Source organism: Chanos chanos, chromosome 2, assembly GCF_902362185.1.
Source record: "Chanos chanos chromosome 2, fChaCha1.1, whole genome shotgun sequence".
NCBI classification, from domain to species: Eukaryota; Metazoa; Chordata; class Actinopteri; order Gonorynchiformes; family Chanidae; genus Chanos; species Chanos chanos.
The window spans coordinates 9397699-9425697 of NC_044496.1; the positions used below are offsets into that span (position 1 = coordinate 9397699).

Here is a 27999-nt window from a genome sequence, read left to right on the forward strand (position 1 = left end):
GTTTATATTTTCTTGTCTCTTTTAACACAAATCGGTCACATTTGCAGTAATGATTCACGAGCTGTTGTTGGCACTGAGTGGATATCCTGGTACCATATTCACATGGAATAAACGGAATGGATTACAGGTCAGACCTCTCCATCTGTTTGTGCCTTACGTTAGGTAGTCAGGCAGCAACAGAATGTATTTTTGTTTACAGTTATTGGTACTCATACTTTGAATCATTTGATAGCAATGAGTGTCATTCATGAATAAAATATGCGTTGTTTTAATAGGTGTCCCAAGACCTGCCATTTCTTCATCCAAGTGAAACCAGCGTTCTCAATCGTTTGTGCAAGCTCGGTTCTGATTATGTTCGCTTTACGGAGTTCATCGAACAACACACGGGTCATGTACACCAGCAGGTAGGCACTATCAGTTTTTCCTTCTCGTAATAGTTGTAGTGCAAAATCTTGTCTGTAAGTAACATGGCAGTGGTGTGTTCCAAGTTTAACTGTCCATACAACTGCTCAGGATCATTATGCCAACCAGCCAAACCAGTCTGGACTTCACGGCATTTACCTGCGAGCTTTTTGTACGGGCCTGGACTCAATGCTGCAGCCGTATCGACAAGCACTCCTAGACTTGGAACAGGAGGTTAGATACTGTATTTCAGAGTAAAGAAAATGTAAATCATACAAAAGAATATACATTCAAATCAATTTACTTATTTATTCATGCGTGTTGAATACCAATATGTAATATCAAGTTATGCAGCTGCACTTAGATTTTATGTATCACATTTCACAGTTTCTTGGTGACCCACATCTCTCAATATCTCATGTGAATTACAAGCTTGATCAAGTAAGTATGCAAACATTTCAGTGTAACCGCTATATTCTTAAAATGCTGTTAAAGGATGGTCCTGCTGCTGGTTCTACTGCTGTCGTAATTTCAGCTCTTATTTCCATCTGTTATGGCTGCTGTTGAGACCATTAATCATTTATTCAATTAGTTCTGCTGCTGTTGTAGTTTCAGCTCTTATTTCCATCTGTCATGGTTGTCGTGGAGACCATTAAATCTCAGAAGGTGAGACATCCAACTCCCTGCATGAATATTAAAATACAGGTTATGTTTCCATCCTCATTAATAGCATTTGAACTGAGTAAACCCTTCAGCACTGTTTGTCATGTCATTTAGATTCACGGCTGTCAAATACTGGAGACGGTTTATAAGCACAGCTGTGGAGGACTGCCCCCTGTCCGGATGGCTTTGGAGAAGTGAGTATAAAATCCTGAACTTTTCAGTGTTGCGCTTGGCCTCTGCTGTGTTTTTGAGAACTGATTTTGGCATATCTGTTGTGCACAGGATACTTGCAGTTTGCCATGGGGTGCTGTATAAACAGCTGGCAGCATGGATGCTCCATGGGCTGTTGCTAGATCAGAGTGAAGAGTTCTTCATCAGGCAGGGCCCAAGTGCAGGGGCAGCTGCAGCCGCACAAGAGGAGGATGAAGAAGACTTGGGAATTGGAGGATTGAGTGGAAAACAGCTGCGGGAGCTGCAGGACTTGGTGAAGAGTTGACACTTTTGAGTTTAAGCTGTAATATAATTGCGATAGACGTGCTTTGGTATAGAGCTACGTGGCTCAAAAACGTTTCTGCTGTTTTGTCGTTGTTGTTTTTTTTATATTCATTTACTTGGGTTTTTTGGGGTTTTTTTTTAAGAGACTGATTGAGGAGGAAAACATGCTTGCCCCCTCGCTGCAGCAGTTTTCCCTGCGTGTGGAAATGCTGCCTTCGTACATCCCTGTTCGAGTGGCTGAGAAAATCCTGTTTGTCGGCGAATCTGTCCAGATGTTTGAGAACCACAACCAGAGCCCAGCGAGAGCTGGTGAGAGCTCAAGTTTTTTTTTTCTGTATGAACTTAATGTTGGATGAACTTGCCTGGTACAAACATTCCTGTCTTATACACAGGCTCTATTCTGAAGCACCAAGAGGATACCTTTGCTGCAGAGTTTCACAGACTGAAACAGCAGCCTCTCTTCAGTCTGGTAGATTTTGAGAATCTAATTGATGGCATTCGAAGCACTGTAGCGGAGGTGAGTCATCAGGCTTAACTTAAAACGCTTGGAAAGTTCACTTAACATTACACAAACACTCCGTCATCACTATTATAATGAATTTAAAGCAAAACAGCAGTCTGACATAACTATCTGTCCATCCAAAGCATTTATGGACGCTGATGGTGGAGGAATCAGATCTTTTGGGGCAACTCAAGGTAAGCCTCTGAAATATGCCCTTCCATATGCCCTGATGGAATATCAATGCTATGTGGCAATTTAATGAATAATTTTGTGTTTTTGTTTCAGATAATAAAAGATTTTTATTTATTGGGACGTGGTGAACTCTATCAAGTCTTCATTGACCATGCACAACATATGCTTAAGACTCCGCCTACAGCTGTCACAGAGCATGGTACACAATCTTAAAGAGTGGATGTTGTTTTTGGAGATCTTCTTTAAAGTCATCTCATTCATTAACTCCATTTCTCTCTCCATTTTTTTTTTAACACTTTCAGATGTCAATGTAGCTTTCCAACAAGCCGCTCACAAAGTGCTGCTTGATGATGACAATTTGTTGCCTCTGCTCCACCTCACCATTGATTACCAAGGAAAAGAAAACAAAGGTATTGCTGTATGATTGGGTTGTGTTACACTCCTCAGCCCAATTCTTGAATCTCATTGGTGAAAATTTATTTGTGCTCACAGAGGCTTCTGGAAACCGTGACAGTGCCACACCTCCCCAGGACACCTCCCCTCGAGAGATTCCACCCACAGGTTGGGCTGCACTGGGATTGGCCTATAAAGTACAGTGGCCTCTGCACATTCTGTTCACTCCGGCTGTGTTGGAAAAGTAAGACTAGCTTCCCTAATGACAGATTTCTTTCCTTCTTTTATGTAGTGCATATTCACTTTATTCAGAAGAAGGTAAACCTTAACAATTCTTTCTTTAGGCATCATTTTACCCACATATGACCAAACTCTGCATCAAGTCAATGTCTTGGCTGTTCAGGAGGAGTAACACAGTGTAGTAACAGAAACAGTATGCCCTAAAATGGAATTCCTGTTATAAACCTGTCTGACTTGCAGGTCTAGCCATACAAAAGCTAACAACTCTTTTGGACCCTTCTTCCCCTCTCAACAGGTATAACGTTGTATTCCGGTACCTGCTGAGTGTGCGTAGAGTGCAGTCAGAGCTACAGCACTGCTGGGCTCTGCAGATGCAGCGAAAGCACCTGAAGTCAAATCAGACTGATGCCGTCAAATGGAGGCTACGTAACCACATGGCTTTCTTAGTTGATAATCTTCAGTATTACCTTCAGGTAAACGTCATTACTTAGCTACTTACCACGATGATGCTCTTATATATTCATGGCTACTTATCTTGTTCCCTGAATTCTCTAATCAGGTGGATGTGTTGGAGTCCCAGTTTTCACAGCTTTTACAACAGATCAATTCTACACGAGACTTTGAGAGCATCAGACTGGCTCATGACCACTTCCTGAGCAATCTCTTAGCCCAGTCCTTCATCCTGTTAAAACCCGTAAGCATCAGTAACCAGAGGACGAGCGTTTCTGATATTCACAGAAAAAAAAAAAAGAAAATTAGATGGCACTGGCTGAAGCAGTGTGTTAGCTAAGTGAATAAATGTGACTTATTTCAGTCTGTGTGTGTGTGTGTTCTATAGCATGCTGAAGTCTCGTCCTCTCCCTGACAGGTTTTCCACTGTTTGAATGATATCCTGGAGCTGTGTCACAGTTTCTGTTCACTGGTTAGCCAGACACTGGGTCCGCTGGATGAAAGAGGGACAGCCCAGCTTGACATTTTAGTCAAGGTAGAGCAAGCTTATGATCCCATTTTAAAAATGCAAATGTTTTAAGAACCTGAATGCATATTTCTTGACCTTACCAGGGGTTCAGTCGGCAGTCTTTTCTGCTCTTCAAGATTCTGTCAAGTGTTCGCAACCACCAGATCAATTCTGACCTGGCTCAGCTCCTGCTGCGGCTTGATTATAATAAATATTACACTCAATCAGGAGGCACACTGGGCAGGTAGGTCAGATTAACATAACTACAAAAGCACTACCACAAACATATTAATGAATGACTATGAAGTGGTCAACATTTCAGAGTGCAATAAATTCACAAATGCCGCCATTATTGAAATGTTAAATTATTCCTCATGACAATGGAACCTCTTCTTATACAGGCTAGATGCTACACATATGCTAGCGCTATGTGTAATTTTAAAATTTAACCTCCTTTTTTTAATATAGTTTTGGACTATGAAGAAATACATGAAAATCTCATGTAGGAAGCAAAAGCCTCCCCAGAACTGTCTGTTCCAGAGCCTGCTTTTGAAGGTGAAGGCATTAAACAGCACGTTGACAGGGGACAGATGAAGATTTGTACAGCACAATAAGATGTATAAGTGTATGCTTTTGTCTGTTTTCCATGTAGTATTACTCCAAAACTCCTGTCATTCCCTCGATGAGGCTACAATTTCTCACAACTTTTGAAAGTTTTTCATTTCTGTAAACACAGTATTGCCATGCTTGCAAAACTGTAATCTTATAACAGTGTGGAATAAAATTGCAATAAAATTAAACCGTTACAGTTTTATTACTTCGATAAAAACAGGTTGAAAGTATATACAGTCGAGGCATGCTCTAAAACAGAGGACGTTTAGATGGTGCTTTAAGGGGAGTAGTCATGACGGTACTCTGGCTTACTGCCATAGTTCTGTCGCTCTCCACTGATCACGCTCTGAATCAGCCACTCCAGAGATACCACGGGGACCTGCAGGGGCCTCACACGTTGCAGCAGCTCAGCAGGACACGCGCTAACCGTGACTAACACGTCAAACTTGTCAGCAGGAATGTCTGTTAATGAGGACAGATTTCAACAGTGAAGCCATGTAGCCACAGACTCCGGACACCTAGAGTCCTGTATAGCCCGCAAGCATATAAGACCATCATGCACTCTAAAACCCACTGAGAGGACTTTTAGCCATTACTTAAATACACAGTATATATTGTGAGATAACAAAAAAAAAAAATCAAGTTCTATGATCTTGTTAGACTTTTTGTTTGCAATTGTTATTTTCTTGAGCTCTGATAACACACAAATTATACCTATTGTTACAGCATACCATCATGACTAACCTGAACTTAAAACCTGTGTTTCATTAATAAAGAACTAAATTCAAGTTTTGGTAACTTAATTAAATTTGTTTGACGATTTATTTCCTCGACACATTCATTTGAATTTTCCTGCCCACTTCACATGCCTGGACATGTTCTGATGGGACCTGGCCCAAATCGACTGACTGAGGACAAAGCGCAGAAACGCCAAGCACGTGAGGTGAGTGTTATTACAGTTACAAATATATTTTCTTTATGACTCAAAATGACTGGGGTATTCCTTTCGATGGTGATATGATAACACACTCTGCCCGTTTAGCGGCTGTGTTGAATGTAGGCTCTCTGTGCCTACTAAGTCTACCGTAGTCCTACAGACCAGGTGCTCTAAATCTTACGTTGGGTGAAAAGGGGGAAATTTTATGCTTAAAATGATTTGCATTGACTGAGAATTCTGTTGGTAAACTAATAAAACATCGAATTGTGGCAAGTTTATCCTGAAACGTTTCTGTAGCTAAAAAGGAAAACAAGACGGTCATTAAATTAATGTTACGGGAGCATATTGGATGGGATGAAACAACCATTAATTTAAATGTATCAGAATAGAAATCCATTGAGTGCTGTATTATGAAAGCAAACGTTGGTCTTTTGTTGCAAAGCATATAATTTGTCAAATTGACGTTTGGGGCATAGGTGCGACGGAGTCTTAGGGCCACGCTGAGGGGAAAAATTCTGAGATTTCGAGAATAACTTCGTAATATTCGGGTACGAGAATAAAGTCATAATTTTACAAGTGCAGCCTGCCGCCTGCGTCAAAATGAGGAACGTGGTGCATCTTGTAAAATTAGATTTGGTCTAGCTTTCACAAATAACGACGCCTGAGACAAACAATAGTTGCAAGAAGCAGGTTCAGGCTGCCACTGACTGTCCTCTCGCCTGTTTTGTTGGGCGCTGGCATTGACGCTGGGAGTGCGGGTGCTGAGTGTGCAGCTGCACGCCCTGCCTTTTCTGTATTGTTTAACTGCAATGGCAACTAAAAAAATATATTATTGAAATATTTTTATACTGGGATATTTTGTGTTTAGTGTAAGACTATCAGCAGAGAGGGTGGAGATTTTATTTTTTATGTTTGATTTACTTGTATTAACCAGTCACGCCGATTACGACTGACGCACCCATAGAAGGACGTAATTTCTGTTACACACGAGACACACACCGCACGCATGTGTTGTTCAAAATGTCTCTAAAGATAATTTCTGATTTTTTCAAAAACCCTAAAGCGAAACTTTCAAGGACGAGTGATGATGTGATGATTTAATGCTTTAACCTGGTTTAGCCTGAGTCAGCGGTTGCCGTCATCTGTCTCATGTCGAATCGGGTTGTGGCACTTCATCTGCTCTCTCTTCCTCTCTCTCGCTCCTTACATCACTCCTCTCGCGTGTTTAATTTCTGTGGTTGCTCTGATGTTTACAATGTGTACCAAGTAGTTTAAGTCGGCCGTTTTTCTGTATCTGCGGCCATTGTGCAGTCTATCATGTACTCTTCGCGCCATTCTGCGTTCATGTAGCCCTAAATATTATCATCGTGATCGGACATACAGCTTAGCTCACATTACTCCACACCAACCATGTTTTGACATGACACTTTATAGCCTAATATGTGATTATTTTGATTCTGAATCTTAAATCGGAATTACAAGTTGTTAAATGGTTACATTTTGCAGTGTGTTCTGAAGCAATATGGTCTTAATTGTTAAATACTTGTGTTTGTGTTGACAGTTATTACCTTAAGTTCACGTTACTTAGAAATGCTTTTTACTGTCGTCGAAAAGCTAATTCACCATACTTAAAACATTAAACATTGTGTTGGATCACTGTAATTCTACCAGCAGTTGGCATAACTCAAAAAGCGTGATGCAAAACGTCGCCTTAACTTTTTTTTATTGACCCTGCGTTTTATTTCTTTAGAGAGTTGGCTAGACTTGATTTTTTCACTTTGGAAGAAAAGTGTTGAAGGTCAAACGTCGGCCTATGGTTTGGGTTGTGAATTTAGGCATCACCAAAGTGTGCCCTGTCTCTGGAACTGCAAGCCAAGCAAAGGATCCGTTTTCATTGTGCAAAGATATTTGCTTGCAAAGCTCAAATCCTTACATTTTAGCAAGGTGTATACACAATGCGGTCAACCAGCACAGTTTCCACAGCAACAAATTTGTGTTCTTGTCAGTCAGCCAATTGCAGGCGCACAAGACACATGATGGCATTTGTAACCTCGCAGAACTCAGCAGGTATTTGACACTAGCCCACCATCCAAAAGTGAGGAGCTGGCTTCATTTTGTTTTCCTGTGTTGGCCAACCCCTTTCTTCCAAAATTTAAACTAGGCTTTATGGTGCTGTAATCTATGCAGACTTATTCCTATTCTAAATAGCAGCTTACAAGCATATGACCTTTAAACAGGTTTACTCTACATAGCCTTTTGGCTTATGAATCTCATAGAGGCTTACTCTTAGTACTAAAAGTCATATGAAACCTCTGTTGCTCTCTATTTGGATATTAAAGCCTTGTTAATACCTGAGCTGTCCTTGTTTAACCGATGCTGTTTCACAGTGGCAGTCCCACCCATGCGGAGAAGCTCTGTCCACAGATCCACAGACTCGTCCAAAACCAGCAGCACCCTCAAGGCTTTGAAGGGAGTGGCACGAGGATGCCTGCATATACCAAAAAGAACCACCCACAAATATTCCCTGTTCTTAAGTGGAACTGGTGCAGAATTCGCTGTGTCATAAACAAATGTATTTAATCTCTCACCATTCAACTATGTGACCCCCTGGTCCCACTCCGGCAGGTAGTAGGTAGTTTCTGTAGTTGAGCAGTTTCTTCTCCTGGCAGCAGTCTCTCACCCATATGTGAGATACACAGGGGACCCCGCCAGCCAGACACAGTAGATACTTGCGACTGCGGCAGTACTGGTCAGCTATCAGCAGGCTCTGGTACGCTGCTTTGCACTGAAAAACACATTTAGGGTATGTCTCTCACAGGAACGACAGGTATGTTTTAAATCCGAGGGGAGAAATGTCTTAGACGCTAGCCCACCTGCTCTTCGTTAAACTCCTGGAGGATGAATCCTCCACCCGTTTCCAGTTGACTTTCAGTGTAGCGTTTGTTATATGGGGCAGTCTGCACATATTCTGCAGAAGATGGGAGACATTTTAGATTATGAATTGTAAACCATTATGTAAAAAAAAAAAACAAACAAACATGACAGGCGTCAACGTGTCCTCCCACCTTCCTCGCCATCGCTGTTGAGCACGTTGGACTCGCGGTCTGTCTCTGAGGAGGCAGTCAGCAGAAAGGCGAAGCCCATGAACAAAGTAGCGGAGTCAGGCATTGGCCCGTGAGTGGCCACCACACTGGATGGGTCCGAAGGCAAGTCTGTGCCACTCCCAGAGGTGTTACATTTAGCCTGTTCTACTGACACAAACAAACCTCTCAGGAAGCATTCAATATAGCAAACATACATTTTAAGGATATTATGGATTTCAACAGAGTCAGGCTGAGATTTAAGACCAACTGAAAAAAAAAAAAAAGACACCATTCCCACCGCCTTTAAAATGTGCTCCCAAATAACCAAAACACATTATTATTTACATACCAGCTCAACAAAATGAGGGAGAGATTCTGCATCTCAATGAGAATAGCAGCACAAGGGAATTAAATTTGGTGCTCATGTTTGCATTGTACATCATGGATGGCACATTGGAGACATTTACAGAGCAAAACGTTTATGCACACAGAGATCATCTCAAAATGTTTCATCAATACCAAGTCATTATCCATTTGAGATTCATAGTCACACAGCACTGATATCTTACTTCAATTATTATTTGTGTGACTACTTCCATTAAAAACATACTTTCAAAATGTTGCATTTCAGCTCATACTTTTTGTAAAATACTGTACATGTAAAACAATTCTTGCATAGTCAACACACACTTAAAAACAGCTTGAAGTTATTCATAACTTAAGACTAAAAATCCAGGAGTGATTAAAATGAAATTCTAAAATGTCCATGGGCTTAGTGATCAGTGTTTCAGATAGTTAATTTCAGTCCTAACTAGGTATGGTATCCATACCAGTTTTATTTCTGCCCGTTTTGTGTGCTCTCTTGGCTGGTGTCTGCTGATCTTCAGCGGGGCTGATGAGCTTCCGCTTCCCAGAAGGCCCCGGGGTCCTGGGACTGCTACTAGAGTTGCGGTTTGGTGTTACTGATCCAGCAGTATTTCCTCTTCGTCTCCGCTTCCCCTCCACCAAATTATCTAAGGAGAGGACAGTGCCTGTTAGCTTAAGGCATGTATTGTCCGTGTTAAAGTGAAACATAAGATTTCGTACTGACCGAGGCTGATGTCTGAGGCCATGGTGTGGGGAGTAGTGGGTTCGTATGGCGCCAGGCCAAACTGTTCCCTCAGACGGTTTCCCTGCTCCACAGACAGAATCACGGCCCTTCTGCCATACCATTTACTCTGTCCATCCTTCTCCACGCAGTACAGCAGCTCTCTGCCTTCTGTCTTATGGCCCTTCACAATCCCTGTGCACACCGACAGACATTAGGCCATGAATTAATACAGTACTACAGCAACTCCATCCAAGGCTGGACTGGGACAAAAAAAAAAATATTTGGCCCTCGCATTTTTGGCTCAGACGGCCCACCACAAACAGTCGGCCATCACCCACCAGTACGCCATCCTTGCGGTCCCCTTAAATATGCGTACATACTTTACTATTCTCCCAAATCACTACAAAGCTGAGCAGTAAGTGCCATGGACAAGTGTACTGCAAGTGGACCAGTGTACTCACTTGCTCCTGACTGACTCCCTGGTGATCAGAGGTGGCCGTGGAGTACACAATTTCCATACTCAAGTAGAAGTACAAGTAATTGTCAAAGAAAAAGCTCTGCTAGAAGTCAAAGTGTCATTTCAAATGATTTAATACAATTTAAGTATACTTGTATGTATAAAGAATACAAGTAAGGTCACTCACAGCAACGCCAACACGATGCTGGCAAAATAACATCAGCTAGTTAACGTTAGAATAGTCTGCCGAAGTTGCGGCTGCATTAGGGAACTCTGCTAGCTACAAAAACAATGGCAAATAGTTTATACATTGCTATTTGACATTGAGTGACCACCAGCAGTAGGTGACAGTCTCACTTTATGACAGCGTTACGATGATGTTATCTTACTACCATGGATATTAATTGAATTAATCATTATCATTGTCATCATGGCATGGCACACACACTACCTCCCTGCTTCCTCCCTGTTAATTATGAAGCTACTCCATGGTTACTGCTTAAACTACACTCTCCTCCTCCTGCTCACTCGGCCCCGTCATGCTCACTGTCCCCTCCGCAGCTTCACTGTCACATGCCTGCTCCTCTGCCTGGCAGTGGCCATGACCTGCCACCTTTTGGGCAACCGTGGTCTAAAGGCCGTGGTCTAAAGGTTAGAGAACCGGGCTTGTGACTGGAGGGTTGCCGGTTCGACTCCCAGGCCCAACATCCACGGCTGTGTGCCCTTGAGCAAGGCACTTAACCCCAATGCTCCCTGGGCGCAAGGAATGTTGCCCGCTGCTCCTGCGTCTGGTGTGTGTGTGTTCACTACTGGTGTGTTGGATGGGTCAAATGCAGAGGACAAATTCACTGTTCAGTGTGTGTGTGCAATCACAGAAACTTAATTTTTTTTTTTTTACTTAATTAGCACAATGGCAGGTACTGTAGATCAGAGGTGGACAAAGTAAAACAACTCCATTACTTGAGTCAAAGTATAGATACTCCTGGTCAAATATTACTCCATTACAAGTAAAAGTTGTTCAGTTCAATTTCTACTTGAGTTAAAGTACCGGAGTACTTGCTTTTAAAAATACTTAAGTATTCAAAAGTACATTTTCTTTTTAATGTCATCGCATTGTTGTATTGTTGCAACAATGCATTTACAGAGTCTAATGACTCTGAAACAACCTACTGAATGCACTGACTTGCTTGTAGAACCTGTAGAATAAAAAGCTTGTGGAATATGCTACAAAGCCTATAGAAACACAGTTGAACCAAATGCTTCCTCTATAAAAGACAGTGTATAGCGGAGGTTAAACAGGCACTAGGTTAACTCAGATGGACCTTAAAAGGATAAACACGTCATAATGTTGTAGGCTAGGTTAATTTTACTTCTACTACATAGCACTGTCTGAAATGTGAAACAGCTAGATGACCATCGTCACTGCTTGATTCCTGCCCCCCTCATCTTATTGGGACCATGTCCTACATGACTCTGCTGACCTTACAAATATTACTGTGTTTACCTGACAAGATTAAAACATATATTTCTGAAAGGATTTTTGTCAGTAACACTACCTCAGCATTTTCGCTAGCTAACTATTAGTATGCGTCAGCAGTGGGTTCACACAGGACCCGGTGTTATGCCCCAGATGGTTTTCAAGTTTATTTAAAAAATCTCAGACATGGACTTAAGATATGGCCATGGCTGCTCTGGTGAGCAACCTTCATCTTTATCTTCCATTGTAGTAGCCATCAGTAAAACCGCCAAGTTCAGTTGTTAAAAAAATGCAGCACGCACTTGACTGACAGCATTGGAGTAGTTTACTGTGATTAGTTTTTCCCCTGTGATGAACACAGTATGGCCTATCGCATTTTAGAAAACAAAATTCGTCTGCTGACTTCAAAGCTATGCGTTAAAGTAACGAGTAACGAGAACCTTGTAGTGGAGTGAAAAGTACAATATTTGTATTTCAAATGCAGTGGAGGAAAAGTCATAAGTTTCCAAAAAAAAAAACAAAAAACACTCAAGTAAAGTACAGATACTCAAAATGTACTTAAGTACAGTACTCAAGTAAATGTACTTCGTTACTGTCCACCCCTGCTGTAGATGTTGAAGCTACTGCAGCCCCTCCAGCAAACATGTCTGTTATTTTTTGCACATTTGGCGGCATCCACCTCTAGATTTTTCATTTTGCTTTATGGGCCGGTCGTTGGCCAAGATTTCTTTTTTTTTATGAAAAATTATATCGGCTCCAAGGTGCGTCAGCCCACCGGGAAAATGCCCGGTATGCCAGATTTCCAATCCATCTCTGACTCTATTTTACGTGCAGCGCACTGTGCGTTTGTTTTGCCTGCATCTTGTCTTCCTCTCTCTCTCTCTATTCTCTCACTGCTCTCCTAACGCAGGTATCCAGCTGTGGTGCAAAGCAGCTGTCAATTTCCATCCTGCCTGGTGTTGCGTCCCGCCTCCTCGTTCTGGCCGGCCAACCAGAGACGGAGCGCCTCTGCCGGCCCAGCCAACCAGAGACTGAGCACCCAAATTTAAAGATGCCAGATTTCAAGTGTGCAGATTTCGATCTTGCTGTTTTGACTCTTTTTGTGACATACTACTTACAAACTTGCCTGTACCGTGTTTGACTTTACTTCGATTCTGGATTGTGTCTCAGCTTTGGTTGCACTCGGTTACCGCGGGAGGACAGGTAAGGTGGGGGGAATCCCTGTGTTACTATTTCACTTCGTGTAGGGTTAGGTAAGAGGCGGGTGCCGCTTTTGTATATTTCGTTATCAGGTAGTTAGTGCAGTTAGGCTTTGTTTGGCTCTGCCACCCTTTTGTTTTGTAGTTAGCTGTGTGTTTTTGGGTGGAGGTATTTAGGGTGGTTTTGTTTTGCTCAGTTCATTTCGTTTGCTGTCCTCTCCCCCTTTTCCCATGTACATTTGTCCTTGTAAATATTTTTGTAAATGTCACCCATATATCTCACGTCTTTGCACATCATTCCTGTGTCTGGTTTTTTTTTTTTCCCTTGTTGCTGCACCGTCCAAAGCCAGCACTGGTGGTGCAGTTCTTTTATGCTTCATCCATTTACCCATACCCCTGGACACCATATTAAACCTGGGACGTAACACTCACAATACTGATCATTAAAATCTTCTAAAATGTGTCGGAGAGAGAAAATGCTTTTTCATTTAGGATCTGAACATAATTAGAAATGATTTACTCTAGTGATATCACTCTAGAATTTAAATATGATTATGTGTTCCTCTTTCAGACTAACTGTCCTTTGCAATATTTGTTTTTTTCTTCCTTACCTGTGGTGAAGTATTCGTCCTCGTTCAGTGCAGTAACCTCCGTGTCAACAGGAATGGGGTCACACAGTAAAATGTCTCTGCCTGGAACCTCACACTCATAACCATCATCGAACAGCAGGCGGAACCGGCTCTCCCCAAGGTCACAGGTGATGCTGCCCGAGTAAAAATAGCCATTGGACGACCACTTGGCCACCACGCGTAGCCCCACAAAGCTGCTGGCCCCAGCGCTGCTGTCTGGGGACGTGTTGAGGGAGTCGGAGCGGCTGGTGGCGCTACGTCTGCCTGGGCTTACGGGCACTCGCGGGCACACACGGGTGAAGTTCTCTTCCTCGGAGGAAGAAATTGGCTGGCCTCGTGACCTCTCACCTTGCCCTGACCTGCCACCCCTGAGAGATTTCATGAAGGAATTAGAATTAGACTCTCACTGGTGGCAGCACAGATATTAATATAAGCAGGAAAAGGAGCAGGAGAAAGAGATGGACAGAAAAAGAAAAAAACAAAAAAAAAAGAGTAAAAAACAAGAGGGAAAGAGACACAAATACAGAGAGACAAAGAGACAGCATTTATGTAACAGTAAGCCTGTTGTTTCTGTAGTGGTTAGTGGGAGTGCAGGACATGCAGAGGGAGAGTTTAGGGCTACATTCACGTATGCAGTGCTTGGGGCTTTAGAGTTTCACATTAAATGTGTGAAGTCTCCCTGATTCTGGTCTCCAGTTACCAGACTATGGCTCACCTGGGTGGTGTACTGCGAGAGGGGGGTCTTCCTCTCCGCGCTCGCCCACGGGGGCTGACTGGAGTGACCACTGTCCCCTTTGAACTCACACCCACAAACTGAGACCTCTGCTGGACTCTGCCCCCTCGGCCGGGGCTGAGAACACACACACACACACGGCGACACTAAACAGTCAGCCGATACCTTCTGGCACTCTGGGCATGAGGTAATGAGCTACGACTCTTTCACGCACATGTGTTTGTGTGTGTACTCATTTGTGTAGTTAGAGAGAGAGAGAGAGAGTTTGTGACTAAGACAAAAGAAAAGGCTCAGGATTGCATATCACACAGTAGCAGATATTACAGACACCGTGTATCTTATCTGCGTGTACGCAAGAGTCGGGAGGGAAACGTGAAAAATGTGAAGTGTTAGTAAGTCGGTGAGAAGAAGAAGATGCAGTAGAGTTTAGCGTTTAGGTCTTACCTGGCAGTTCTGGCCCCTCGACTTAGCGGCACGATGAATTCCGGAGCCCTGACTGGACCGAGGCCTCCGCTGCTGGAGCTGTGATTATGATGAGAACCTTTGGAAGAGAGTGAGCTGATATCTGCCAAGTCCCCAGATGTCATGGGTGTTCCCGAGCGCGAGGGAGAGATATCGCTGTCCAACACACGACAGTCCACAGCCGGCTCCTCAGACTCCTAAACCATGCGCACATGACGAACGTACACCTTCAGTGATCAACGATCAACTCAAGCAGCTCGACCCAAACTGACATACAGACGTGCACAGTTAAAACGCTGCCCATGCGTATCGCAGTCCCATAATGCCCCTCACCTCTGTGACCGTGCGGCTCACTTCTTGGCCGTTCTCATAGTACACGTCTGTGATGATGCGTGTGACGGTGGTGCGGGTCTCCTGGATGGTGCGTATGTGGCGGCGCAGAGAGGGTCCTGGAGGTCTAGAGGGGGTATCAGGATCTCCCTATAAAACACGCAGGCAGATATTATCACCAATGCACCACTCTTCTGAATAGGTTGGAACATGAGTATTAATCATCAATATTAATTGGTCTGGCTCAACAGATTCTCTTATCTTTATAATTACAGGAAATTACAATTTCAGTCAGGATGTTAATTTTAAGAACCTGTGACTGTGTGTGACTATGTGTTTGGGTATGCACTATTAACACTGGAGTGAGGTGTTTTACCCTGTTGGTAGTCTGCTGTGCTCCAAGGACATCGAAGCTGATCTGCTGAGATGCTGCCCTCTGCTGGGGGAAAGTGCATACAACACAAAGCTCAAACATGCAGCATTATGCAAAAGTCAGTCGTACTATCATTTTCGACCACAATATGCACACGTTTAGCCAGAGACTGCTTTTCTTACCCCACTGGGGGGACTGGTAGCAGTGGGTAAATCAAAGCTCGTCTGCTGGGAAACAGCTTTCTGTCGAACAGGTGTCTGTTCAGATGCGCTGGGTTCCCTCTGCTCTCTTTCTGTCTGGCCAGCAGCAGGGGGGGTAGACGGACACTCCAGGGCTGTGCCATTGGTATGAATCAAAGGGGATGGCACAGATGCTCGGGGCCTGTTTGCAGTGCCAACTGTGTCTGTCTGGCTGGTAGGCGAGACTTCTGATTGGCTGGCTGCTCCTGCATTGTCAGTGTTAGAGGCAGTTTGGTGTGTTTGGCTCTGATGTGTCAAGTCATCTTCAGAATCTCTCTGCTGAGACAACACCCCTCTGTGTGGAGAGAGACAGATAGGAGAGCGTTGGAAGGAGACCCTTATAGCTGAATATTATGACATGTACGTTGTTGGTTTTAATGTAATATTAAAGTATTAAATCAGCTGCAACTGAGATTTTGTCGTCTTAAATTAGCCTAACTGCAGTTTTCATACGATGGTTTTACATTATGGTGACATTGTAATTGTAGTTGTGTAACTGTGGTTTTAAAAATTGCTGGCAACTGTAATTTTGAATCAGGTGTAATTACATACAGGTCTGGAGTAATTTTCTACCAGTTTACTCATTAAAGTTTATCAGGTGCAGTAGTGTTTGCAGAGGGCCGGGGGGTGGAGAGCAGACCACTCTGGCTTTGAACACCTTGAGAAAAACCTTTCCCATACAGTGTTGGAGTAGTGTATGACTTTGCTGTAACATTAGCAGATGTAACCTTGTGTATAGCTCTCTGAGGGTTTCTGGACCAGAATAATCATCTTACCCACCCCTCAAAGACAGGAATTAGGTCAAAGATGCAACCCTTTTAGCAGGGCCCTACCAAACTCGCTGAATCCCCTCTGAAGGCAGACAACAACAGGGGAATACTATAAATAGCTTCCATTAAATCCAGTTCAGCTCACATGCAGAGAATCTGAGTGAGGTCATTCTTTCTTTGAGACAGAACAATAGCATAAATAATCAAATAAATAAATAAACAAACAAATCACTGGCCATGTCTGTCATAGCGCCTCTAAGAAACTAAAATGTGCTGTGTGTAAGGCCACAGATGTTTTTCTCTCAGTTGTGAGAAAATCATTGGCCATTGAGGTGTTTTGGGAGTTCTGAGGATCTGTGTCACCGTGCCTGAGGGGGTTAGCACTGGGCTGGATCTCCTCCATCTGCACCTGCCTGTGAGCCTCACGCACACGGCTAAACACTGAGGAGCTGAGAGAAACAATATGCTTACAGCTACAATAACATAATAATAAAACATCAAGGCACAGTAAAAGCCAGTCCTGACATTAATGATTATTTAAATCAATTAATCAGCCAATAATCAATTTTTCTTTTTGGCTCCTCTGAAACATTATGAGCCTAACAAATCACTGGCAGACAGTACAGCACCAACAAAGCAAAATAAAGCAATAAGTATTAATCTCTCACACAGGCAGAAACACTCATCTGCTGTGATTCAGCAGCAAGAACGAAAATATGAAACCAGAGTCTGTACAAATAGGGCATCTCTGCATAGCAACCACTGTTAGTTACCTGGTTACAGCCTTGGAAACAGTGGTAACCTTGGAGACAGAGCTTTCCTCATCAGATAATGGAGGTTCTAGAAGAACATTAAGAAGAAATCAGAGCCATAAAATTTTCCCATCTGTTGTGCAGCAGAACAAAGGCTCTGGATGTTAAGCAATCCATTGTTAGCAAATGATAAAATGATAAATGCACTGATTATAAACAGCAGCAAAGGAATATACGGCTTTAAATTATATGAAAGAGCAGTCCTTACTCTGCAGGCTGAAATGCTCTGACCCTGAGCTGACCTCTTCCACAGGGGTTACCAACTTCATCCTCAAACTCAATTTCCCATCAGCCCCTGCAGCAAGCTCCTCTCTGCTCTCCTCCACTGAGATCTCACTGTCTGCCATCATGGTTTCCGTGGTGACATCCCCCTCTGACCGCTCCGAGAATGAAGCCATTTCTGTAAAGGAAGTACATTAGTATGTTTGCACCGAGATGACTACACAGCCGGCAACAACGAGAAGAGCAGGAGAGGGGTGGTTACCTTCAGTATACACACACACACACAAACACACACACACACACACACATTCACTCACATACACATTTTAATATACGTCAGTTTTTTTAATGCAAGAGTCCATCAGAGTTACAACCTACCAATAGGAGTGCTGTGTCTGGGAGTCTTCTTCAACTGGTTGATCATAGGGGGTGTGGCACTCACAGCAGGGCCAATCAGCTCCCCCTCTTTTGGGAGGGTGAAGTGAAATGGAATCTCTGCAGATGAGAGCATTCATATGTGAGACGCCCACAAGACATTTATGGAATTACCATTTAATGATTTGTAATCTCCAATAAACACTTTATTTCTTACCCCCCGAGCTTTCACTCAGACTCTTGCTGGCATTGTTTATTGTGCGCTGAGAATCTGGTCTGGACAGTGTCGCTCTTTGAGAGTCTGAGCTTTGCTCTGGATCATCTCCCTGTGACATTTTCCCTGGACCCTGTGGCAGGTGTTGTGCTTCAGCTGTTTGCTGAGAAACTCTTTCACTCTCATCCAACATAATAACACTAAAGCTCTCCTCCCTTCGGTCCTCCACCCCACTGGGGTACGGCTGAGATGTCTCCCCTTCTTCCATGGGCTCTGGAGATACTCTCTGACTCTCGGACAGAGCAAGGCATAGCCTTGAACCTTCAGTTCCAGTGATGCTTAGGGTCTCTCCCTCAATCATCTTCTCTTCTTCCTCCTCTTCTTTTTCTTTCTCACTACTGCAGCCATCAGCTATTTGACTTTGACGCTGTGACGCAGTCTGTCTTTGACTCAGTGAGGCGGCTTCACTTTGATGCTGTGATCCGGTTTGACTTTGACGATTTGATCCAGTCTGACTGCGAGTTGGTGAGGCAGTCTGACCGTGACACTGTGATGTAGTCTGGCTGCGACTCAGTGAGGCAATCTCACTTCGACGAGGTGATGTAGTCTGGCTGCGACTCGGTGAGGCAGTCTCACTTCGACGAGGTGATGTAGTCTGGCTGTGACTCGGTGAGGCAATCTCACTTCGACGAGGTGATGTAGTCTGGCTGTGACTCGGTGAGGCAGTCTCACTTCGACGCTGTGATGTCGTCTGGCTGCGACTTGGTGAGGCAATCTCACTTCGACGCTGTGATGTAGTCTGGCTGTGACTCGGTGAGGCAGTCTCACTTCGACGCTGTGATGTAGTCTGGCTGTGACTCGGTGAGGCAGTCTCACTTCGATGGTGTGATGTAGTCTGGCTGCGACTTGGTGAGGCAATCTCACTTCGACGAGGTGATGTAGTCTGGCTGTGACTCGGTGAGGCAGTCTCACTTCGACGAGGTGATGTAGTCTGGCTGTGACTCGGTGAGGCAGTCTCACTTCGACGCTGTGATGTAGTCTGGCTGTGACTCGGTGAGGCAATCTCACTTCGATGGTGTGATGTAGTCTGGCTGCGACTCGGTGAGGCAGTCTGACTGTATTTCTGTTGGCTGGGACTCTGAGGCAAAGGCTGGCTTTGACTCTGCCCTTTTCCAATCTGCCCTGTAGACTCCAAGGCAACTGGTATGACTGACTGGGATAGAGACTGAGATGGTAAACTAGCAGGGTTATAGGTGGAAGCTATACCTGTTGATTTCGTAGCTGGCTGTGAAGATGGGGGCTTTGAAGTGTGTCTCACGTCCTGATGAGAGACCTGAGATTTGTTCTTTTCACTTACATTTGTAGTTTGTATATTCAGTGACCCAGAGCACTGCTTTTCAGAAAGCTCCATCAAAGAACAGTCAAATTCTTCCTTCTCTGAAGCACTTGTGTTTAAGTTGGGTACCTGAGAGACCTTCGATGAATTTGTAGTTGGTTCAGGGTGGAGCCTGTTCTTCCCTGTCTTCTGACTGTGAACAGCATCACTTCCATCCACACTCATAGGCCCCTCTGATTCTATCTGTGTAGCCTGGCTATCCTCCTCTACCATGAAAGTTTGAGTTTTCTCAGTGAATACACTCTTCTCGCTGCTAACAGACAGCTCCAACTGGAAGGATTCAGCCGGTTCTGAGGGCTGGGTTGTAGTGGCGGAGACAGTTTTGTGCTTTTCCACTGGGGCCGTCTGTTTGGGGGATCCTGCCTGTAGTACTGCAGATGGTTTCTCCGTGTCTGAAGTATTTCTCTTGATGGTTTCAGGACCAACACTATTACTCCCAGCATCCTGGCTTTGCGTTGGCATGAACACATCCTTTAACGAAACAGACCAATACCAAAGGACAATTTAGACTAATTAACAAAAACTTGGCAGATGGAAAAAAAGCAATGCATACGTTCATTAGTTTCTCACATGTGAAAACTCAGGCTGGGATGGCAGAGATGGGTTCTTCTCCAGAGCAAGACCTGGTGAGTCCTGTGAAACTCTGGTTGATGTTGTAGGCTGAGACTTTGGTGTAGGGTCCATGTCCATTGGCTCATCCTCCCTTTTATGTGACTGGTCTTCTGGGGTGCAGGATGTATCCATGGGAGAGTCCACAGCTGCATCAAAACCTGACAGTCATCATTACAGAAGATGGTTCACCTCTTTCAGCATTTCCATCAAATGAATGTAAAGTTTGATTTACCTTGTTCATCGTCTTGCCCTGTGGGTGAACTGGGGACAATGAAGGGAGTCTGGCTCAAGCGGTCTTGCGTAGCTGCCACAAACTCCACGGATTGCCTGTTGGAAAAGACCTATTTCAAACCACTGTTCATATACACAGGCAGAAGTTTAGCCACTGAATACTACCGGACCATTGGAAATCCATGAAAAATATGGTTCACAAAGGAAATCACGTTTACACAATCTTAATCTTTAGATTTTAGAGACTGTTTTAGTGCATTTTGAGCCGTACACAGCCAGAAACCAGTCAGGTTAATGGAGCAGTAGCAGTGATGTAGACTTAATTAAGAAGTAGCTGCCGGGTCTTACTGAGAGAGACTCTCCTGAACCAGAGTTTTCTGTCCAGAGAAATGGAGGAGGCGGAGGCTGTTAGCGGGGGTACAGGTGGGCGGATTTTCAGCCTCACACACTGTGCTGTCGACCCTTGGGCCTGTTAAATGAGAACGAGACAGATCATCATGCACAGTATCCTCCTTTAAATATATACAAACGCCAGGGGCGCCCGAACTTTATCCAAGAAGAACTACAACAAAGGGCACATACTGTCGTTCTCGCCGTCAAACAGGTCATCCTGAGAGGACATTAGCTCATGCTCATCAGATGCCTGCGAGTGCAGAATGCTATGGATGCTCATCTCTCGGCTGGACCCGGGTCGTGACGGGCTACTGGAACTGACCTCTGACCTACAGCAGCACACACACACTAAGTTTACATACAAAACACCACAAAGGACGTCATAATGACCCATATCTCTTATTTCTGAATAGGAAAAGTAAAAGTATACCTCCGTGACTTGCTGTCATGGCCTTCTGAAGCAAGGGGAGGGCTCTTCGATTCGACTGTTCCTTCAAAAAAAAAAAATGGATGAAAAGGACTTTCCAAAAAACATTTCTCCTGAAACTGAATGTTATCATAATAAAACACTGATAACTGGAGGGCTACAGTACTTGGCTTAGGCTGATCACAGCTGTCCATCTCACTGGGTGTAGCTTCAATCTCTTCCTGAGTCTGACTCTGAGACAGTGCCAACAGCCCAAACTGAGACAATCCATCTGCAAAGAAATTTTAGACTTTAAGTACCTCAGCTGAGATATTCCTTATGCATACACAGCCATTAAGCCAAAACCACCAAGGGCTCTTTTTACGGAGAAACACCGAAAACAATGATACTATCTCTGTTGTCACAGTGTGACTTTGTTATGTAAAGAGGTTTGCCAACCCCCAACTACTCACTCAAAGAAAGTTAAAACCCTGCCACACCCCACAAAAAGTTATCCTTTCCTCTGCCAAAACCTCAAAGATAAAGGTAAACTTCCACAGAAATGTGACAACATCCACCCCTTACCCTCAGATTGAGCACACTGTGTGGTAGAATGCACTCCAGACTCCATGCTGGCTTCAACACGACTGAAATTCCAGAAATATGGATTTTCAGGATTGAAAATAAAACAAAACCAGTATGCTCTGTGCTAGGTTGTTTTAAATATAAGCAGGCAACAACTAACAAAATGGTAAATTATATAAAAGTAGAAAGATGAAACAAAGTTGAGAAAACACATCACAGTTATGGTGCTAGTCGACTGTTTAAAATTGAAAAAGACATTAACATGTGACATAGCAAACATACCTCTTTCTGACTGAGCAAACTTCAAGAACTTGACTATGCTCCAATGCAGCTGAACTGAAATTGTCTACAGCAAAAAAAGAAAGTCACTATTTGAAGTAACTGAAAGGAACAAAAGACGTGTAAAACTGTGTTAATCACTACATACCTGTTTGGACGGTGTCAATGTCCTGTCTCCTTTCTCTTTGACTGTTGTTATCAGAGCTTCTGCTTTTCACAGGAGAAGAAATCAATTCCTAAAAATAAATAAATAAATAAATAAACTTAGATGTCTTGGGGCAGGGGTTTCCCCCCAAGCATACAAAATGACGACCATCACTTGCACTAGAACCCAACCGGAATAGGAATAAATACCGGAATATTTTTCAGACCGATCCCGGTTTCGATATTTGAGGATTAAAAAATCCGAAAAAGATATATCAGTCGACACTCTTTTTTTCCCCAGAAACACATAAACATGAACAAAGATTTTCCCTAATATTAGTTATGTGTAGTTATGTAAGAGTCCTCACCAAGATAGCATGACATAATGCAGTTTAAAAATAAACTTGTTTTATTGTCATAAATAGTACTCTGAACAAAAGTACAACAAATAAAGTTCTAATAAATAATGCAATAAACCGATACAGTGACCTACAGTAAACGCTGCTGTTGAATACATCTAATACTACATGACTGTCTGCAACGAGGATTTTGGGATTTCACACTACCGTTTGAAAAAGAAGACAGATAACTTTGTTCGGCTACCAAGCCATGTTAGATGCTTGTTCAACTCACATTTGTTTACGTGTGCCAACTGGTTTAATATTTTCCAATGCGCCGACTGCAACTACAGACATGGGAGTCACAGATATATTTACCATTGCTTCATTTAGGCACAGTAACTTAAACGCTGTGGTTTAACCGCTCATTAACGTTAGCGATCTTCCACTGATAATAATGGCATTAGCCAGCTTTGTGGGTTACCTAATTTAGCAATGGACAGCGTTATAAACTGCTGTAAGCAATGTTGCCAGGGAATTTTTAGATGTGACGAGGGAGAAATGACAGGACCGTTGTTTATTTACTGGCTAGAACTGCCACACTGTCTCATGAATAAACCTACAATCAAGTTTGTCAGCAGCTTAGCCTACACCACTCAATTACCATAACGTTAAAGGTAACTGATGTATGACTGACTGTATTGGCTTTCACGTTACTGTAGCAAAACCTGGCATGGCTTACATGAATGTCATAACATGGTTGAAGGACCCATCTTCCATCTCTCCGTTTCTTTTTTAATCGTCATTGATCGGCCGTTATAAACGACAATACCGATTTATCTGCAATTAGCTTATATCGTCCGATAATATCGCCACGTCGATTTATCGGTCGGGCTCTAACTTGCACACTCAATCACACATAGATATAGACACGCTTCCATATCTACGCTACAACAAGCACCAAACATCTTTAAACAAACTTTCGCTCTGAACTGCCAGTTGTTTCCGGTTACGTATACTCGCTGACATCCATCTAGTGTTCAGTTTACGTTAAAATATTCACGCATACGTGGTACAAATCAGGCAGCAATAAGTTGTGCCTCCAATTACGCAATTACGCGCATGTGCAGAACGGAACTCTGTGTCTGTCGTCAAGTGTTCCGTTCACAAGTGCGTGGTACAAATCGGGCACGAGTAAGTTATTTCCGGTTACGTAGTTAAGCGCATGTGCAGCCGGTTATCTGGGGGTATCTGTCACAAATCAAACATATTCAGAGTAGAGCCAGAGGCAGTTGGCTTGGCTAAAATCACACATTCCCAATCAGGCCTAATCAATGTCACATTAATTAATGTCACAACTAAGGTTATTTCAATCTGGCCAGATGTTGTAGAAAACTGTTCTAACACAGAATACAATAACAAAAAAAAGAAAGTTCCACAGAGTAATCCTCTAAAGTGGGGGGTGTGGGAGGACCTAGGTTCACTCCCACTGAGCCCCAGACAAAGATGCCACTGAATTACAATCGGGACTGCAGCACAATGGATAAGAACCCCAGTGTGCCTCTTCTGATCCCTGTGGGTGCAGTAAATGGAAGCATTTTATAGAGGGCAGCTTCTACATTGCCACTACATAGATATGTATATATTGTGGCCTTAATCTGTTTTTAGGTTGTCTATATGAGTTCCAAGGGCCTAGATTCAACTAAGCCTCCCCTGGAGCAAGTTAGACGTGCAGGGTGAGTTGCTATGGCAATCCACTCGAGTTAAACCTTGTGACTCAACCTTGAGTTGCACCCAAATTTAGTTTGTTAACCTATGAATCCATTTAAAAGTGTAGCCCTCTAGACCAAACCGCACTCTGGATGAAGTTCCTCAACTCATTTCAAAATACAATTTAACCTTAATCCTAGACCAGGAAACTAACCCACCAGATTTTCAGCAAAATACCCTTTAACATTTTTCAGAATAACTGAAAACATATCTGTTACTGTTGGATTACAGATGAACAAAACTAGCGTGAGTACAAGACCAAAATCCAAACATACAGGAGAGTATTCCAATTCTCTCTCACCAGTACGGGGCTCTGGGCAGTGGGCTGAAGGTTGGAGAGGCGGCGAGCCAGCAAAGCACGATAGCTGCTGTCTGGGTCGTCTTCTAGAGCTACGCTGTCCGGCTGAGAATCCTCTACGATCAGGCAGGGGTTCTCCGTCTGGGGTAGGCTCAGTTCCAGGTCACTTCCTCCAGGATCCATATGGGTCGAAGAGCGATAGATGGTTTAGCTGTGTCCTGAGATGACATGCATTGGAGAAAGTGAGAGATGCGATGCAGACACAAAGTTGTCGACAGCAGTTTTGTTGTTGTTCGTCACACTTTTATCACGGGGGTGAGAGTGGGCCTAGCCTTGCTCGCGTGGTGCAAAATATCTTTTCAGCGACCTGCTCCATTGTTTACACATATGATGGAGCGTAAATCCCTGGACCTGAAAATGAAACAGGAAGTCTCAAATATATGTATGCTTAGTAAAATCAGAGTCCATGAGGCGTGTTGGTTAAATATTATTTTGGAACTTCTTGAAATACGACAGTACATCCGTGTTCGTACCTACCTCATGTTCGGTTCTTAATCGTAAAAGAATGAAAGAATACAAATCAAACAGCGGACAGTACACATAAATCATATAAGCTTAAACAGCAACCATTCAACGTCGTATAAAACATAACAACTGAGTCCAGGCAAGTTACCAACGGTGTTAACTAGCTGTCTTTATATGCGCCACTCTGAAACTCGGGTAACATTAGCTAGCTTGCAAACTAACTTCACTCCAAACTACTCTGTAATGTATTATAAGAAAAATGCGATTCACTTCTTCATAATAAAGAATGTAAAAAGAACCAAGATCCTCACTTGCAGCCTCACATGACCTCAGTCCATGCCGATAACTTTTCTTCAACCCCCAAGTTGTATTTGCATTAGCGTTTTCCTGCACTCTAACTTCGCGGGAAAACTGCAAAGAACGAGGACTATGATTGGTTAGAGCCCCATCGATCAACCGTATCACAAAAAAGACCGTTTTTTATTGGCCCAAATGATTCGTAGGGGTCGGGTTCTGTGTTAAAAAAAAAAAAAAGGTAGATCTCTATTTTCTTTAGTCAATCTGTGATGTGCGGAAGAAGTAAACGGTCGAGACGATTCCTTATGCCTTCTTCACACTATTTTGTTGTTGTACAATGTAGTTATGTACAGCCGTGGATTGTGACTGCAGTTTGTTCTCTCTCTCGTGTGTGTGTCTGCAAACTGGTAGTTTGTACATTTTTACTTTAAAGAGAATTAGTTTACAGGAAATTGAGAATATTTTCGTCATAGTGTTTATGACAGAGGTTACATCTGAACTCGGGAAGGATCAACAGAATATAACAATACACATATAGACATGAGGACATAAACCATCGCCTCATATATACATGAAAGTGCTCAGATCTTACCATCACATCATCCTGTCATATCATATTTACTTTATCCACATTCAGTGCACTGGTACACACACACACACGTCACAAAATCATGAAAGGAGCGCCAAGGTAACCATGTAATTTTCCACACTAAGGAGATAATACAGCATGGCTCATAGCAGGAAAGAAAGCCATGGCATTAAGCTCACATGATACACTTTTAATGGCACTGAAGTTGTTCTAGGAGAACTTTTGCATTCTGTTTATCATGTGTGAGTTAGATTGGAGAATGTTTTTGGATTCCATTACACCTTAAAGCACCCATATAAGTCTATGTTAACATAACGTTTTTTGACCACAGCATGTCCATCACAACTACAAACTAACATTTAACTATGAAACATTTGCTGAGCATGCAGTGAGACCACATCATGGTGATGAAGATCTATGGTGATTCCACAAGGCTTTCAAATATGTTAATTATGTGCTTTTGCCCAAATCAATCAATATCAGTGTAATTACTCCTAAAGTACTGGCTCCTTACTTCCACACAAATTTTAAAGACGCTGACGGATGATAAGCATTATATTTCTCAGGCAACACTGGGATTAATTTACATTCTCATATAGACTCACACTGCAGGTTTTCTGATCTTGGTCAAATTTGAACTCTATAGAGAGTGTCACCAATTATTTGTAACAGTGCTGTGGAATTTAAAAAAAACATGTAATGAGTTTTTAAAAGCTGGCATTTATTCACAAGAGGCCAATCAATATTTTTGGTGCAGATGGAGTTGAAATCTCTTTTGCTTTGTGGTTATGATACTGAAATATTGAACTCTGAAAAGTGAGTGAGAAAAATAGAAGTACAGTACAATCGTTTCATCATTGATTTTTCACTGCTTAGCATTTTAAAGGGAACTGAACATTTTAAAGTCGTTAACACTTGACCACCTACTAATTTGGGGGGGATGTAGGAGAGTACAGAGTTTGATGTTAGAGACTATCATAATACTTGGGATAAACCTAAGAATATTTCCACATAGTATTTTTTTCGTATTGCAAAATGTCTGCAATTTCATTCATACCGCGAGCCTCTGTAACCTTTATCCTATACTGACCTGCTGGGTTAAATTATTTGAAAATTTGTGTTATACGCCAGATTTCTGTGCCCTACGCATGCTGGTTTTCGAGCATGTTTGACGTCATTAACGGCTGTCAGAGGATGAGGACGCACCTCACTGCATTTCTCTCCGTACAGAAGACATCATACACGCTAAATAACACAATTTTCTTTTCAACGATTTAGACTTTCAAGAACTAATTTTCGAGCGACATTGAAAGCTGTATCCCCAAACTTAAAAAAAAAAATCCTGGAGAGTGGACACAAATCTGACAACTAAGGAAAGATGTTCTGAAATAGAAATGCGTTGAAATAGTGAGGGTCGCATATGCCTATATAATGACATTAAATACAGTGTGTATCGTGACGCAGTTCTCAAGAAAGTGACACCTCTACCTCGCACTTCCTTATAGGCAGTATTCGGTCTGATCCGAAATAGCGAAAAACACAAAATATAGAGTTCATGCAGCTGGCATTAGCTAATAAACAGACTGATTACCTGAAAAGTTGATATTCCTTTGAAGAATGTCAATTTATCCTTTGAATCTTACGGTCTCTCTGAAAATTGCATTAATGCGTTCGAGTTCTCTCTGATCTCTTAGCCTGTCTGTTCCTGGCAGATTGGGTGTGGGATACATGGGTGTCATTTAAAGATGCACTGGCATTTTCTGATATGAACGCACGCCATACAATTAATTATATCTTACTGAATTTATGTTAAGTTGGCTATCGTTTTGTGCCAGTGTTTATCTGTGTAATACAATGTTATGTCTTTATTTAAGGCGAAGAAAACACGAAAGCATGTTTTGCTAGGACAGAAATGATATCAGCATGCGCTCATAATAAATTGCAATATTTACTCGTGGTGGAATCCGATGGGAAATTTGTCAGGGATATGCAAAGTGCATTACATGTCACATATTCCCAAAAGATCTTGACTTTTTTTTTTTTAGCTCAAAATATATGGTGCGATCTTTTGAAACTGCATTGACATCACAGCGACTCTTTAACGACGCAAAGATTGGTATATTATTTCAGTAATGGGTGATATACATAATTACCAAAAAGAAATGTAAATGATACAACTCCATTCTATTCTGAAATTTGAAAACTCAGGGTTTCAGCTTGATCTATAAGTATTCGTTTCCATCTGTCTGTGCGTGCGTCTTCTTTCAGTGTTTTACG

General features: G+C 42.7%; 2 protein-coding genes across 2 annotated transcripts; one reads left to right on the forward strand and one right to left on the reverse strand.

The window, feature by feature from the left end:
- Positions 1-17: 17 nt before the first annotated feature.
- Positions 18-4347, forward strand: tubgcp4 (tubulin gamma complex component 4). Its single transcript, XM_030766549.1, has 18 exons — positions 18-127; positions 276-404; positions 514-636; positions 790-843; positions 1012-1068; positions 1180-1259; positions 1348-1549; positions 1704-1869; positions 1953-2077; positions 2206-2256; positions 2348-2453; positions 2557-2664; positions 2747-2891; positions 3183-3360; positions 3447-3581; positions 3756-3872; positions 3950-4089; positions 4314-4347. The coding sequence occupies exons 1-18, from the start codon at positions 50-52 to the stop codon at positions 4324-4326; spliced, it is 2007 nt and encodes a 668-aa protein (XP_030622409.1). The 5' UTR covers positions 18-49; the 3' UTR covers positions 4327-4347.
- Positions 4348-4699: 352 nt separating this feature from the next.
- tp53bp1 (tumor protein p53 binding protein, 1) lies at positions 4700-27342 on the reverse strand. The gene is made up of 29 exons (XM_030794174.1): positions 27314-27342; positions 24315-24529; positions 21910-21997; positions 21765-21828; positions 21483-21544; positions 21085-21189; positions 20922-20982; positions 20681-20820; positions 20447-20567; positions 20100-20194; positions 19826-20025; positions 17863-19726; positions 17649-17765; positions 17257-17448; positions 17010-17076; positions 16605-16685; positions 15410-15761; positions 15231-15290; positions 14858-15004; positions 14507-14721; positions 14045-14179; positions 13312-13697; positions 9568-9759; positions 9308-9490; positions 8460-8660; positions 8268-8362; positions 7983-8179; positions 7746-7882; positions 4700-4919 (listed from the first exon to the last, which is right to left on the reverse strand). Exons 2-29 carry the CDS (start codon positions 24492-24494, stop codon positions 4735-4737), a joined length of 5922 nt encoding a protein of 1973 aa, XP_030650034.1. The 5' UTR covers positions 24495-24529; positions 27314-27342; the 3' UTR covers positions 4700-4734.
- Between the last annotated feature and the right edge of the window lie 657 nt (positions 27343-27999).

What these genes read in the sequence shown, in the direction of transcription:
- tubgcp4 (XM_030766549.1), top strand. Translation starts at nt 50, where the DNA reads ATGATTCACGAGCTGTTGTTGGCACTGAGTGGATATCCTGGTACCATA. An exon ending in TGAATTACAAGCTTGATCAA is followed by an intron (nt 844 to 1,011) that starts GTAAGTATGCAA and finishes CTGCTGTTGTAG; the next exon opens with TTTCAGCTCTTATTTCCATC. An exon ending in AGCTTGACATTTTAGTCAAG is followed by an intron (nt 3,873 to 3,949) that starts GTAGAGCAAGCT and finishes TGACCTTACCAG; the next exon opens with GGGTTCAGTCGGCAGTCTTT.
- tp53bp1 (XM_030794174.1), bottom strand. Translation starts at nt 24,494, where the DNA reads ATGGATCCTGGAGGAAGTGACCTGGAACTGAGCCTACCCCAGACGGAG. An exon ending in AGGGCAAGACGATGAACAAG is followed by an intron (nt 20,026 to 20,099) that starts GTAAATCAAACT and finishes GATGACTGTCAG; the next exon opens with GTTTTGATGCAGCTGTGGAC. An exon ending in GGCCTCAGACATCAGCCTCG is followed by an intron (nt 9,491 to 9,567) that starts GTCAGTACGAAA and finishes TCCTCTCCTTAG; the next exon opens with ATAATTTGGTGGAGGGGAAG.